This window comes from Xiphophorus maculatus, chromosome 21, assembly GCF_002775205.1.
Source record: "Xiphophorus maculatus strain JP 163 A chromosome 21, X_maculatus-5.0-male, whole genome shotgun sequence".
Taxonomy (NCBI): Eukaryota; Metazoa; Chordata; class Actinopteri; order Cyprinodontiformes; family Poeciliidae; genus Xiphophorus; species Xiphophorus maculatus.
In genome coordinates this window covers 5,399,279-5,411,569 of record NC_036463.1, presented here as the reverse complement: position 1 = coordinate 5,411,569, position 12,291 = coordinate 5,399,279, and the positions used below count along the sequence as shown (strand labels likewise).

The following is a 12,291-nucleotide window of genomic DNA, read 5'->3' as shown; positions in this document are numbered from 1 at the left end:
GACAAAAATAAAATCCACCAGATGATCATAAACTTATAAAATACATTCATTCAAAATACACCTACTAAAACGGATTAGCTGAAATCCACAGTGTGCTCCTTTGTCAGGGATAATTAATGGTTATCAATGGATCATTTTAACCTGCAATTAAGAGATTTTGTTCCGAGAAAAACACACCGACCCGAACAAACCCCTGCTGTCTCTTTTCATTGACTGTCTCAGTATTTATAAGCAGGCAGCGGGTGAAAGAAAAGCTGCAGAAGCCTCCAGTTTTCACTGGACGCTTTAGTTTTACTATGAAGACGCTTAAAGACGTTCAATCAACTTCCTAAACAAAGATGGCGGACGCCGATGAGGACGTCGCTGTTATCGGGATGGGATGTAATTTCCCTGGAGGTGAGACATTTTCACTGGCTGCTGTCGGCCGCATTAGTTTTAAAGGTAATTTATTGTCTTCTACTCTACGTTAGGCGAGGGACTGGATAATTTCTGGAAAGTTCTGCAGGAGGGAAGGAATTGCGTGTCGGACATTCCAGCTGAAAGGTTCGACAGCAACTTCTGGCACGACGCTGACGTCACCAAACCCGGAAAGAGCCAAACCGCAAAAGCTGCATTTATAAAAGGGTGAGGAGAGTCATCAGGTCTGATATGTGGCGAAAAATACTTCTGTTTATTTAGGGGTAACAGACCAAAATGGAGCTCAAATTCAGTTGATCACATCATTTTCAGATTTATTATCACCTGAAAAGTGTATCTTATATTTTGTTCTTTTTACACTGCTGCCAATAAATAAATGTATGACCGTGTATTACGGTAGTCGTAGATTTAAAAACAATAAGGCGTAAATTTCCGGAAAAAATAGAACTCAGAAATTTTGAGATTAACCTTAGAATTTTTCTATAAAAACGTGGAAATTTCTGAGTTTGAAAAGTTCAAAGTTTGTGGGAGAAAATTCAGAAATGTTTAGATTAACCTCAGAAATTCTCTAGAAAAAAATGAGAAATTTCTGAGTTTGAAATGTTAAAAATTTGAACGAAAAAAAATACAGAAATTTTGAGATCAATCTCTGAAATTTCCGAGAAAATTTTTGAGTTTTAAAAGTGGAACATTTGCAAGAAAAACTCAGAATCAGACATTTAGATTTGAGATCAATTTCAGGAAATGTCTAGAAAAAAGATTAAATTTCAAAAGTCAAAAATTTGCAAGAAAAAACCCTGAAATTTTGAGATTAATATCAGAAATATTTTTTAAAAAACATGGAAATTTCTGCATTTGAAAAGTCAAAAATGTCCTAGAAAAAACTCAGAAGTCTTGAGATTAGTCTCAGAAATTTTCTAGAAAAACATGGAAATTTCTGAATTTCAAAAGTCAAAAATTAGCAAGAAAAACTTAGAATTTTTTTAATTAATCTCAGAAATTTTCAAAGAATGATAAGATAGGAAGTCACTCCACCACTTTCTGATTCTGAGTTTTTTTTTCTTGCAAATTTTAAACTTTTGAAACTCAGATGTTTCCAGATTTTTCTAGAAAATTTCTGAGATTGTTCTCAAGACTGAGTTTTTTTTTAGATTTTTTTGGCTGTTAGAATTTAGAGATTTCCATGTTTTTTTCTGGAAAATTTTCAACCTTTCAAACATAATATTTCACATATTTAAACAAAAAACTAATGGATTAGTATGAAATATCAACTGATGAGACACTTAAAGGTTTTTCAGCCATCTTGTCCAGCCCTAAGTATAAAGTTTTTCCCAAAATGTTACTCCAGTAAATGTAACTGGTTACTACCTAACTCTGTGACTCTGAGTCATGACAGATCTGTTTTGATTTTTTTATAGGTTTAATGAATTTGATCCCTCGTTTTTTGGGATTCCTGAAGTAGAAGCGGACTTCATGGATCCTCAGCAGAAGCTGCTGCTGCAGTGCAGCTACAGAGCCTTAGAGGAAGCAGGAATACCTATTGAGAGCCTCAGCGGAACCAGAACCGGTGTTTACATCGGTAACTCGTCTCATATTTTACAATTTAAACCCACCGACTCGTGAGGAAGCATTTTTCTAACCTGTTCTGCTTTAATGCTGCAGGTTTAATGAACAGAGACTATGAGATGATCAGGAATAACAAGCCGGAGACAATAACACATTACAACTGCACCGGGACGGCCGTGAGCGTCGCAGCCAACAGGATTTCCTTCACCTTTAACCTCACTGGTCCTTCTCTCGTTATTGACAGCGCCTGTTCTTCTTCTCTGGTGGCTCTGCATCTCGCCTGTCAGGCCATAAAGCAAGGTAGGCATTTCTAATTTACCTCACATCCAAGAACAATTTTCCCTTACATGTTATCTTCTTTAATATGATTTTCTCAGGGCAGCCTTTTTATTTACGGTTTAAAAAGGACAAAATGAGGGCAAAAATAAATAAAACTTGTAGTAAATTCATATAAAATAGTATGCATATAAACAGTTTGGTAGTCACTAGTTACATTTACTTGAGTAACTTTAAAAAAAAAGTTATTTTAGGAGTGCTGAACTGTTTACTTTTACTAGAGTAATTTTGTTATGAAGTATTTCTACTCTTACTTGAGTAAAGTTTTTGGATTTTCCATCCACTGAATGAAAAACAAAATGTTTTAACCAAATATTCACTAGACAAAGACACACATTTACGGTTTTTATTAAAGTTTCATACATTTCTTATTGAAAGAAACTGATTTGGAAACATTTTTCTTTGGTGTTTTTTGTCACTCATATGAATTATTGTCATTTTCATCCTTAAATACCAAAATTTCCACCTAACTTTATATTTTGGTCTGTCTGATTATGTAATTTTTACACATTAAATGATTGACAATTTGATCAGTTATTCAGTACTTCAGTACACTTTTTACCAAATACTTTTTTACTCTTACTGGAGTAATTTCTTGGAGGATTACTTTTACTTGAGTAAAATTATGTTGAAATAGAGCTGCTTTACTTACTTGAGTATAATATAAGACGAACTGGGAATTAAATCTTTCGGAGCAGCCACTTTCTCCAGTCACCGCTAGGTGGCACTGTGGTTCCTGGCATAATGAACTCCACTGGTAACAATCAGCAGTCTTTCCATGTACTGTTGAGCAAAACAAATCCATCATATTCTTCACAGTTCCTTATTACATTATATTTAATAAACCAAACTATCGATAACATTTTAGGGCCATTGTAGATAGAAAAAAAAGAGTTAATTTCTGCCAAAAACTCAAATATTTTTAGATTAATCTCAGAAATTTGCTAGAAAAAACATGAAAATTTCTGAGTTTGAAAAGTTACGGGCTGCACAGTGGCACAGTTGGTAGCACTGTTGCCTTGCAGCAAGAAGGTCCTGGGTTCGATTCCCGGCCGGGGTCTTTCTGCATGGAGTTTGCATGTTCTCCCTGTGCATGCGTGGGTTCTCTCCGGGTACTCCGGCTTCCTCCCACAGTCCAAAAACATGACTATTAGGTTAATTGGTCTATCTAAATTCTCCCTAGGGGTGTGTGTGTGTGAATGGTTGTTTGTCCTGTATGTCTTTGTGTTGCTCTGCGACAGACTGGCGACCTGTCCAGGGTGTACCCCGCCTCCCGCCTGGAACGTAGCTGGAGATAGGCACCAGCAACCCTCCCGACCCCATTAGGGACAAAGGGTGAACAGAAAATGGATGGATGGATGGATGGAAATTTCCTGAGTTTGAAAAGTTGAACAATTCTGAATTTTTTTCTTGCATTTTTTTTACTTTCAGAACTCAGAAATATCTTCTTTTTTCTAGAAAATTTTTAGTTTTTGGTGGAAATTTATTTTCTTTTGATGCTGTCATAATAGGCATGACAACACTAATACGCCTCACTGTGCTTTATAGACATTTATTGCTTATATTTAGTCTCAAATCTCAAAATATTTAGTCAAATGTAAACCAAAATAACCTATGAAATTTACACCACTGTTCTTGTGTGATGAGTGGCAAATCTAGACATATTTAGAAATGCCTCTTGTCAGCTAAATATGACTATATTTGTAAAAAAAAAAAAAAAAGTGCCAAAAAGTTTCCATTTTAGATTAAGTGTTAATGTTTTCTGCAGCCAAGAGGTAATTGGCTTCACTAGCACAAAATTATTACATATTGAACAAAAATAGTAGAAAAGAAGCCAAAGTTCAATTTAAAAAGTTTAAAGATATTCAATATGTTCATATGTCCAGTGATCAAGACCACTTTAAAGAAGGTCTGGGACAAAATAGACACAAAGTACTTTATATTTTATTAAAAATTGGATCCTAATGTATCCAAATTTGCTCTAGGTGACTGTGAGATGGTGTTGTGTGGAGGAGTTAACTGCATCATCGAGCCAAGAGTGTTTGTTGCTCTCAGTAAAGCCAGAATGATTTCACCTGAAGGAACCAGCAAGCCTTTCTGCACCAGCGCAGACGGCTACGGAAGAGGAGAAGGCTGTGGCGTTTTGCTCCTGAAGCCTCTAAAAAAGGTTTGAGGTTTCATCTAGAACAGGGGTGTCCAAAGTGTGGCGCGGGGGCCATTGGTGGCCTTTTGAACAATCCTGTGTGGACCTCCGCTGCAGTTTAAGAATGCTATGAGTTTGGCTCTCCAGAGGAAACTTTTCAGATTTTTTAGAATGAGAGTTTCAGTGACAAATTTAACTCTTCTTTAATGGTGAATGTTTTTCTTTAATTGTAATTTCCTAGCAAATAGCGATCAAGCAACTTTGTACTAAAAAAAAAAAAAAGATTGGAGCATTTTTATTCTATTAGATTTGGTTAATGGAAGGGTTCTTGAGGAACATTTTTCTTTTTGTTGTTAGAAATAGACTAAAAGATTTACTAGACCAAATAATCTGGGAAAAAAAATTACCCAAAAAGCTAAGAAACACTTCGCCTTTCTCATTGGGATATTGCATGTTTAGTTTATTGACAAATTGAATGTGTTGGGATTTTAGAGAAAAATCCCTACAAAATGAAAAACAATATGGCTCCCTGAGTAATTAGAGGGATTTTGGCCCATGTTGCAAAAAGTTTGGACACCCCTGATCTAGAAATATTTATGTTGTTTGTTATTTTGCAGACTTGAAGATCATCTAAATGTTTCTTTTCTTGAAGGAGTCGTAGAACTAGAAGGAAATATTTAAATTCATTAGATAGATTACTTATATTTATCAATATTATTTTCTGTTTCTTTTCCACTTAAAGGCCTTGAAGGACTGCAATAAAATATGGGGTGTGATTTGCAAGACTGCCGTCAACCAAGACGGACATTCGGTGACTCCTCTCACCAAACCTTCAGTGACGCAACAAGAGGAGCTGCTCAGGACAATCTACTCCAACTCCGATATCATAAATGTCCAGTACATCGAAGCTCATGGGACTGGGACTCCAGTTGGAGACCCAACAGAAGCAGCTAGCATCTCAAATGTCATTGCCAAAGCCAGACCTCCAGACTCAGAGACTCTCTGGGTTGGCTCGGTGAAGGGTAACATCGGACACACCGAATCTGCAGCCGGAGTGGCTGGACTGATCAAGGTACTCTTAATGATGAAGCACCAAACTATTGTTCCCTCAGTTTTCTACTCCAGAGACAACTCAAGTGTGGATACACATACCCTGAATTTAAAAATACCGGACAAATTAGAAAGATGGGAGACAAATCAACGACTAGGAAGGATAGCTGGGGTCAACAGTTTTGGGTTTGGGGGAACAAACGCGCATGTAATTTTAAGAGAACACATTCATCAAGTAGTTCCCAAAAAAGCTTGGCAAAAACTCTTTGTGTTGTCAGCTGCTTCTGAGAAATCACTCATAATGACCATTGCAGACACCCACCAAAGACTGTGCAGCAGTCACACACTTGACTTTCAGGCACTTTCATACACCTCTGCTTGTGGGAGGAGTCACTTCAAACACAAATATCGGAAAGCTTTTTTGACATCTTCCCTCTCAGATCTACAACAACAGCTCAAATTAGCACAAAAGACAGAGTTTCAGTCGGTTCAATCTGACATCCAGGTTGTCTTTGTGTTTTGTGGAAATGGGGTTTGCTACAGGGGTATGTGCAGGCAGCTCATGAGGCAGGTTCTTGCTTTCAAAGAGACAATCCAAAAAGTTGAAATTGCCTTTCAGACGTACACTCCCATCAACATCAGTAAACTTCTTGAGAGTGAATGTGATGACGTCGATATTAGCCGGCCAAATGTTATCCAGCCTCTTCTTTTTGCAGTACAAGTTGGGATTGCCACCCTGCTGAAGCAGTGGGGTGTTAAGCCCTCAGCCATGCTTGGCCACTCTGTTGGAGAGGTCGCTGCAGCTCACTGCTCAGGTCTTTTGTCTCTTTGTGATGCGGTGAAAGTGTTGCACTACCGCAGTACTCTTCAGTGTAGAGTCACAGGAGGAAAGATGCTTGTCATCAGCAATGTGGCTGTAGAAAAGATTTTTGAAGTTCTCACAGTCTTTGGTGGCAAGATCTGTGTTGCTGCTTTCAACAGCCCTCAGTCCTGCACTTTGTCAGGTGATGCAGATTCAGTGGATGCTCTCCATGAGATGCTGAGGATTCAATTTGCAGATGCAAATATCTTCCTCCGTATCTTAGATGTCCCTGCTGCTTACCATAGCCACATGATGGATCCAATTCTAGACGACATTGAGAGCAGCATAGGCTTTTTGAATACTAAAAGCATAGCATGTCACCTGTTTTCCACAGTTACTGGAGAGAGACTTTCAGATGGGGATTTCAGTTCCGGCACATACTGGGCAAAGAACATCCGGGAGCCTGTTTTATTCAAGAAAGCTCTTTGTGCTGTTCTCAAAGAGAAACCAGCAAAAGGAAATGTGGTCTTTGTAGAGGTTGGACCTCGAATGGCTCTCCAAAGGTACATCTGTGAAACTCTTGGCAATGAAGCCAAAGTTCTCCCATCAGTCCACCCAAACAAAGACTGTGACACCATTTCCTCGACTCTGGCCAGACTGTTTGAAGTTGGCATTAATGTAGACTGGAAGGAGCTCTTCAGGGGTTGTGGGACATTACCCAGTACTCCTCCAGTCTACCAGTTTGACAACACAAAGAATGAAGTGAACTTTGAAGCCTTAAGGGGAGATAATGTACCATCTGATGTTTTTTGCGATGGACTTGAGTCCCAAATAAAAAGGGACAAGAAAGAATGCACGTTTGAACTGTCTTTGAAGACAGCACCCTATCTCTGGGATCATAAAAACAACGGCATTGCCATTGTGCCAGGGGCATTTTATGTTGACTTAGCTTATGCCTTGGTGATGGCCAACCTGAAGCCAAAGAAGCCTGCCTCTCTCAGTATAAAATTTGAGAGTGTGCTTACTCTCAACTCAAATTCTAAGAAGCTGAAGATGATACTGGAACAATCAGAAGGGGAAGCCTTGTTTAAAATACAGTCACCTGTTGCAGTTCATGCCTCAGGCACATGCAGGTATAAAGATCAGCAACCACTGCTAGAGGAAGCAACCATTTGTCTTGATGTGATCTACCAAAGGTGCAAAATGATTCTGACTCAGCAAGAAATTTATTCACTTCTCTCTCAGGCCGGATTTGAGTATGGCCCGCTTTTTAGGCATCTAAACAATGTGCGTCTTGGCAACAAATTCAAGGAAGCCGTGACTGCTTTTCAAGTTCCAGAGGACATTCTGAAAAGCCTCCATAAACATTTTATTCACCCTGTGCTACTGGATTATTTCATTCAAATGGCTGCGGTGGTAGCAATGGGACAACAAGGATCCAAGCAGGGACTCCCATCACAGATCGCTAGCATTGCTATTTCAGAACCCCTGCAGGAGACAATGGTCATGTATCTTCGGACAACTCAAGAGACTCAAGATTTTCTTGAGGTGTGTGGTTGCTTTTCTACCAAAGATGGGAAGGTATTGGTGGAATTTAAGGGTGTAAGGATTTCCTTTTTGCTCCAAAATTCAGATGTTACCAAGTCATTGTTTTTTCATAGTGAAACCGTTGCATTAGCAGAAGAGAGAGATGTGGATGGCTCTAAAATAAAAGCCATCATCTTTGAAGATAGCATGGGCATTGCTAAAGGTTTAAGACCTTACATATGCACTGATTCGGTCATTGTAGGGATCAGAAAGAAGTTAAGTGCGGATGAAGTAAAAAGCCTAGTGATTCAATCGTTGAACAACAATGACGATCTGAAGAAAGTTCTCTTCATTTGGGGTGTGGAGAACCTGACTCACTTGTCCTCTGAAATGATTCTGGAGAGCTTTGTGACTTGTTGTGAGATATTCCGTCACATTGTTTTGGCTGTCAAAGAGACCAAATGTTTGTGTGCCATCAAAGTCATAACTTACAGATCAACAGAACTGACGGTGGACCACGTGAGTCTTGGTTTTGTGCTTTCTGGTATGATGAGGTCCTGCTCAGCTGAGATTGCAGACATTCATTTCCAGCATATTGATCTGGCTTCTGTGACAAGTGAAGACATCCAAACATTGGCTTGTGTAATTAAAACCAACCAACAACAAGATATAAGGATCAGCAAAGGTCAGGCATCAACAACAAGGATAGCACAAACTCCAGTTAAAGACAGTGATTTATGTGAAGAGGCAAAAACAGCTGGCCAATCAAGAGACTTCGTCCTACAGACCACCAATCCCTATGAAATAGAAAATTTGTGTCAAGTCTCTAAACATAACTTTGATAAAAGTCCAGTTCCAGAAAGCTTAGTTGAAATTCAGCTGACTAATGTCTGCATACATTCGTCCGACTACTTCCCGGTCAGCACTTCCCATTTAAATTTTGGCAGGACATTTTACTGGAACAAGCATGTGACAGAGAATCATGACCTTCTGGGTTTAGATTTTAGTGGTATTGTCTCAGGTGTTGGCAAAGACGTCAAAACTCTAAAACTGGGAGACCAAATTGCTTCGTGTTATCCGGTTCCTGCAGTTTCAAAGATCTTGATTCCTGAAGCAGTGTGCTATGGCACAAAAGCATTTCCCTTTTTTCGAGAGACGCCATGTGTGTCCTTCTTCATCCTGGCATGGGAGATCTTGCAGAGGCTGCTGTGTGAAGTTAGAGGAAGGCACAAAAAGTTGGCAATCATCTCCCCAGACTCAGCTGCTGTTCTCATACAAGTTCTTGCCCTCACAGCAAACAGGTCAGGCTGGAACGTTTCTTGTCAAGCTAGTGTTACCAAGGAATCGACAAATTTTGATGCTTTGCTTTTTCTACCGCCATTTAATCAATCATTTGAGGGATTGTTTGACAATAGTGACACAGTGAAGCATGTCATCTTTATCTTCAGCAGTCACATGTCACTCTCAGTCGCCACAAGCAACACTACATTGAATGATAAAAACATTCATGTGCACCGCCTTGATGTGGCGTATGTTCTCCAGAAAGTGAATCTAGAGGCACAAAGAAGAAATATTTCTAACTGGCTTCTGTCTTTAAGGCTTGATCCAGATTGTCTGCCGCATAGGGAGGAGATCCTTCATGTGAAAGAGCCTAAAATTGAGTCCTCTTTCACAACAGCAACAGTGCAGCAAGTTGTTCTTGATAAAGGATTGGATTGGCTTAAATGTCCTCACAGCTCTTTGCCTACAAAAGCCGCACCACTCTTTGAACAGAGATGTGTTTATATTGTAACTGGAGGCCTGTCTGGTTTGGGGCTGGAGACGGTTAAGTTCATTGCACACAATGGTGGAGGTTGCATTGCAATCCTGTCAAGAAGTGTCCCATCTGATGAAATCCGCTTTCAGTTGGATCTCCTTCAGAAAAGAAATGGGGTTTCTGTCCTAAACATCCAGTGTGATGTTTCAGAGTCAAAGCAGGTGGTGGATACCATCACCAAAATTGGGGGAATGTTTCCATCTTGTCCAATCAAAGGAGTGTTTCATAGTGCTGCGGTGCTGCATGATTCCCTCATTGAATCCCTTGATGAGTCGCTGTTCAGAAAGGTGCTAAAACCCAAAGTCAGTGGAACTCTGAATCTCCATTTCGCAACTCTTCACAACAAATTAGACTACTTTGTATGCTACTCCTCAATCTCATCATTCATTGGAAATGCATCACAGTGTAACTACGCAGCAGCCAATGCTTTTCTTGACACATTTTGTCACTACCGGAGAAACCTTGGGCTTGCTGGACAGTCCATCAACTGGGGTCCCTTGAATCTTGGTCTACTGCTCAACAAAGGCCACTTTCAAAAGTTCTTGGAGACCAAGGGGATGATGACAATGGGTGTACATGAAGTTCACAAGACACTTCAAAGGTGTCTGTTTATGAACAGACCGCAGCAAGTAATTTGCAAATTCAACTTCAAGAACCTCAGCTTGCATGTCCTTTCCCAAAATCCATCTCTCAGGGAGCGAATGGCGACTTTAGTGGAAACAGCAATTAAAGATGAAATACACAAAACCCCCAAAGTTCAGCGTTCCTTTACAGCTTATGAGACAGTGAGGATAATAGTCAGTGAAATGCTCAATATAGATGCGGAAAAAGTTGATGATGACTCCTGTTTGTCAGCACTGGGCATTGACTCAATGCTGGCCATGACTCTGCAGAACAAAATCTACCAGGAGACAGAAATAAATGTGCCTTTGGTTACAATTCTGGATCCTAACACCACACTTACCACTCTGATCAGTTTTGTGCAGAACAGCATGTAGTTAAGTACAAAACTTGTGCTTTAATGAAAGACAGAGAAGAAACCCAATTATTTTGTTGCTCTTAGTCATTGATATAAGAGCAACTATCACTGTAGAACCTTGCTAAAAAACAAACAGTTTCACCACAACCCTGGTTCATGTGTCCTGCAATGATGGCAGAGACATTTCTAAGAACAAACAAGTAACAAATAATTGGAAACCAACAGCAAATAAAATATCTACGGGCTATAATGATTATATAATGATATAATGACTAGGTGATGTTTGGAGGGTTACTGGCATAAATAACATGATTTGTGTAGTTAAACTATATTCATAGGAATTACCTACGACCCCCCTCCCATGAAACAGAGGAAACCTAAAGAACTGGAGCTAACACCAGCTATTGCTGTTCCTACCCTCTGGACCTTTCTAGCTAAGCAGAAACTTGCTTTACTGAGGGAAACAGTATCTGGTTAGCACTCAAAGTGTTGGAAGAGCTACTAAATTAAACAATATCCTCAGACTTATTTGAGTATGAACAATCCTACAAGCTTCATGGGAATAGATTATTGGTGCTTTAAACTGTTCTCTATCTCTTCGAAAATGCTAGCTTGAACAACTGTGCTAATGCTAGCTTAGTATTTTTATTGATTTTGAGGTTTATTTTAATCCATATACAGGGGGTGATTTCTTTTTATTGCCAGATGAGTTGAACATTGTACAAATGAGGCTTCCATCAGCAAGAATAAAAAGTGCATTTTTCTTCTACATAAAATTAAACTGGTCCTTTTGTCTATGGAAACTTGTGAAAAGCTAGCATCAGCCCTGGTTTAGCACAGATTGGTAAAAATATTTTGCATCTTCTATGTGAAGATGGTGTTGTTAGTCATTGATATAAGAGCAACATTAAAACAAAGTCAGTAATACTATCTGATGACATATGGAGCAATAGCTTTTAAACGTCTGCTAGCATCTGTGCTAGCACTTACATAAAGAGGAAGTGGAGATTCAACTTTTAGCTTTTTTTTCTTTGTCGCCATCTTTAGATTTTTTTATTATACTTATACCTTTCAGATGGTTTATATTAATGCAAAACAATCTTACATACACTGACTGATTAGTATTATTATTTGTTTATCTCTGTCCGTACATGGACTTTGTACAACAGTAGCAGATCAACTTTTATCAGTACTTTATAAGTACTGGATTTAGACTTTATAGAAACATTTTCATCATGTCGTGGCAACTTGGATGTTTTGTTTATATTTTTTAAAGTTTCTTTATTTGAAGACCACTAAAAACCCAGTTCTTAAATCTTGTGTCTATTTTTCTCGTGTTTCCAAATCTATTATCATGTATGTAATAATGTAAAATAATAAAATATCTTGCCATTGAGAACTTTTTATTAAAATGTTTGTATGCCATAAATATTCTTGTCATCAGTCTGACAGTAATGAAAATGACAAAAGATGAACCATGTTTGTCAGAATACTGGTATTTTAAAGCTCTTAATCCAGTTGAATAAATATTTATTTCTTTTGTTCATCATTTTTTATGTATTTTATTTAGAAGTGTTAATCAAGACCAATGGTCTTTTCCCACATGTAATAAATCCGTAGCAAAAAGACTTTTTATGGGACATGACAGATTACTG

The 12,291-nt window shown here is 38.6% G+C and overlaps 1 protein-coding gene across 1 annotated transcript; it reads left to right on the top strand.

The window, feature by feature from the left end:
* Window positions 1-338: 338 nt before the first annotated feature.
* LOC102230027 (reducing polyketide synthase PKS1-like) lies at window positions 339-11,346 on the top strand. Its single transcript, XM_005805737.2, has 6 exons — window positions 339-396; window positions 471-624; window positions 1,836-1,996; window positions 2,080-2,283; window positions 4,305-4,486; window positions 5,205-11,346. Exons 1-6 carry the CDS (start codon window positions 339-341, stop codon window positions 10,653-10,655), a joined length of 6,210 nt encoding a protein of 2,069 aa, XP_005805794.1. The 3' UTR covers window positions 10,656-11,346.
* The last annotated feature ends 945 nt before the right edge of the window (window positions 11,347-12,291 follow it).

Bases quoted from the DNA above. Each gene is read 5' to 3' on its own strand.
- LOC102230027 (XM_005805737.2), top strand. From the start codon at position 339: ATGGCGGACGCCGATGAGGACGTCGCTGTTATCGGGATGGGATGTAAT. The intron at 625-1,835 runs GTGAGGAGAGTC...ATTTTTTTATAG, and splicing joins AAAGCTGCATTTATAAAAGG to GTTTAATGAATTTGATCCCT. The intron at 4,487-5,204 runs GTTTGAGGTTTC...TTCCACTTAAAG, and splicing joins TCCTGAAGCCTCTAAAAAAG to GCCTTGAAGGACTGCAATAA.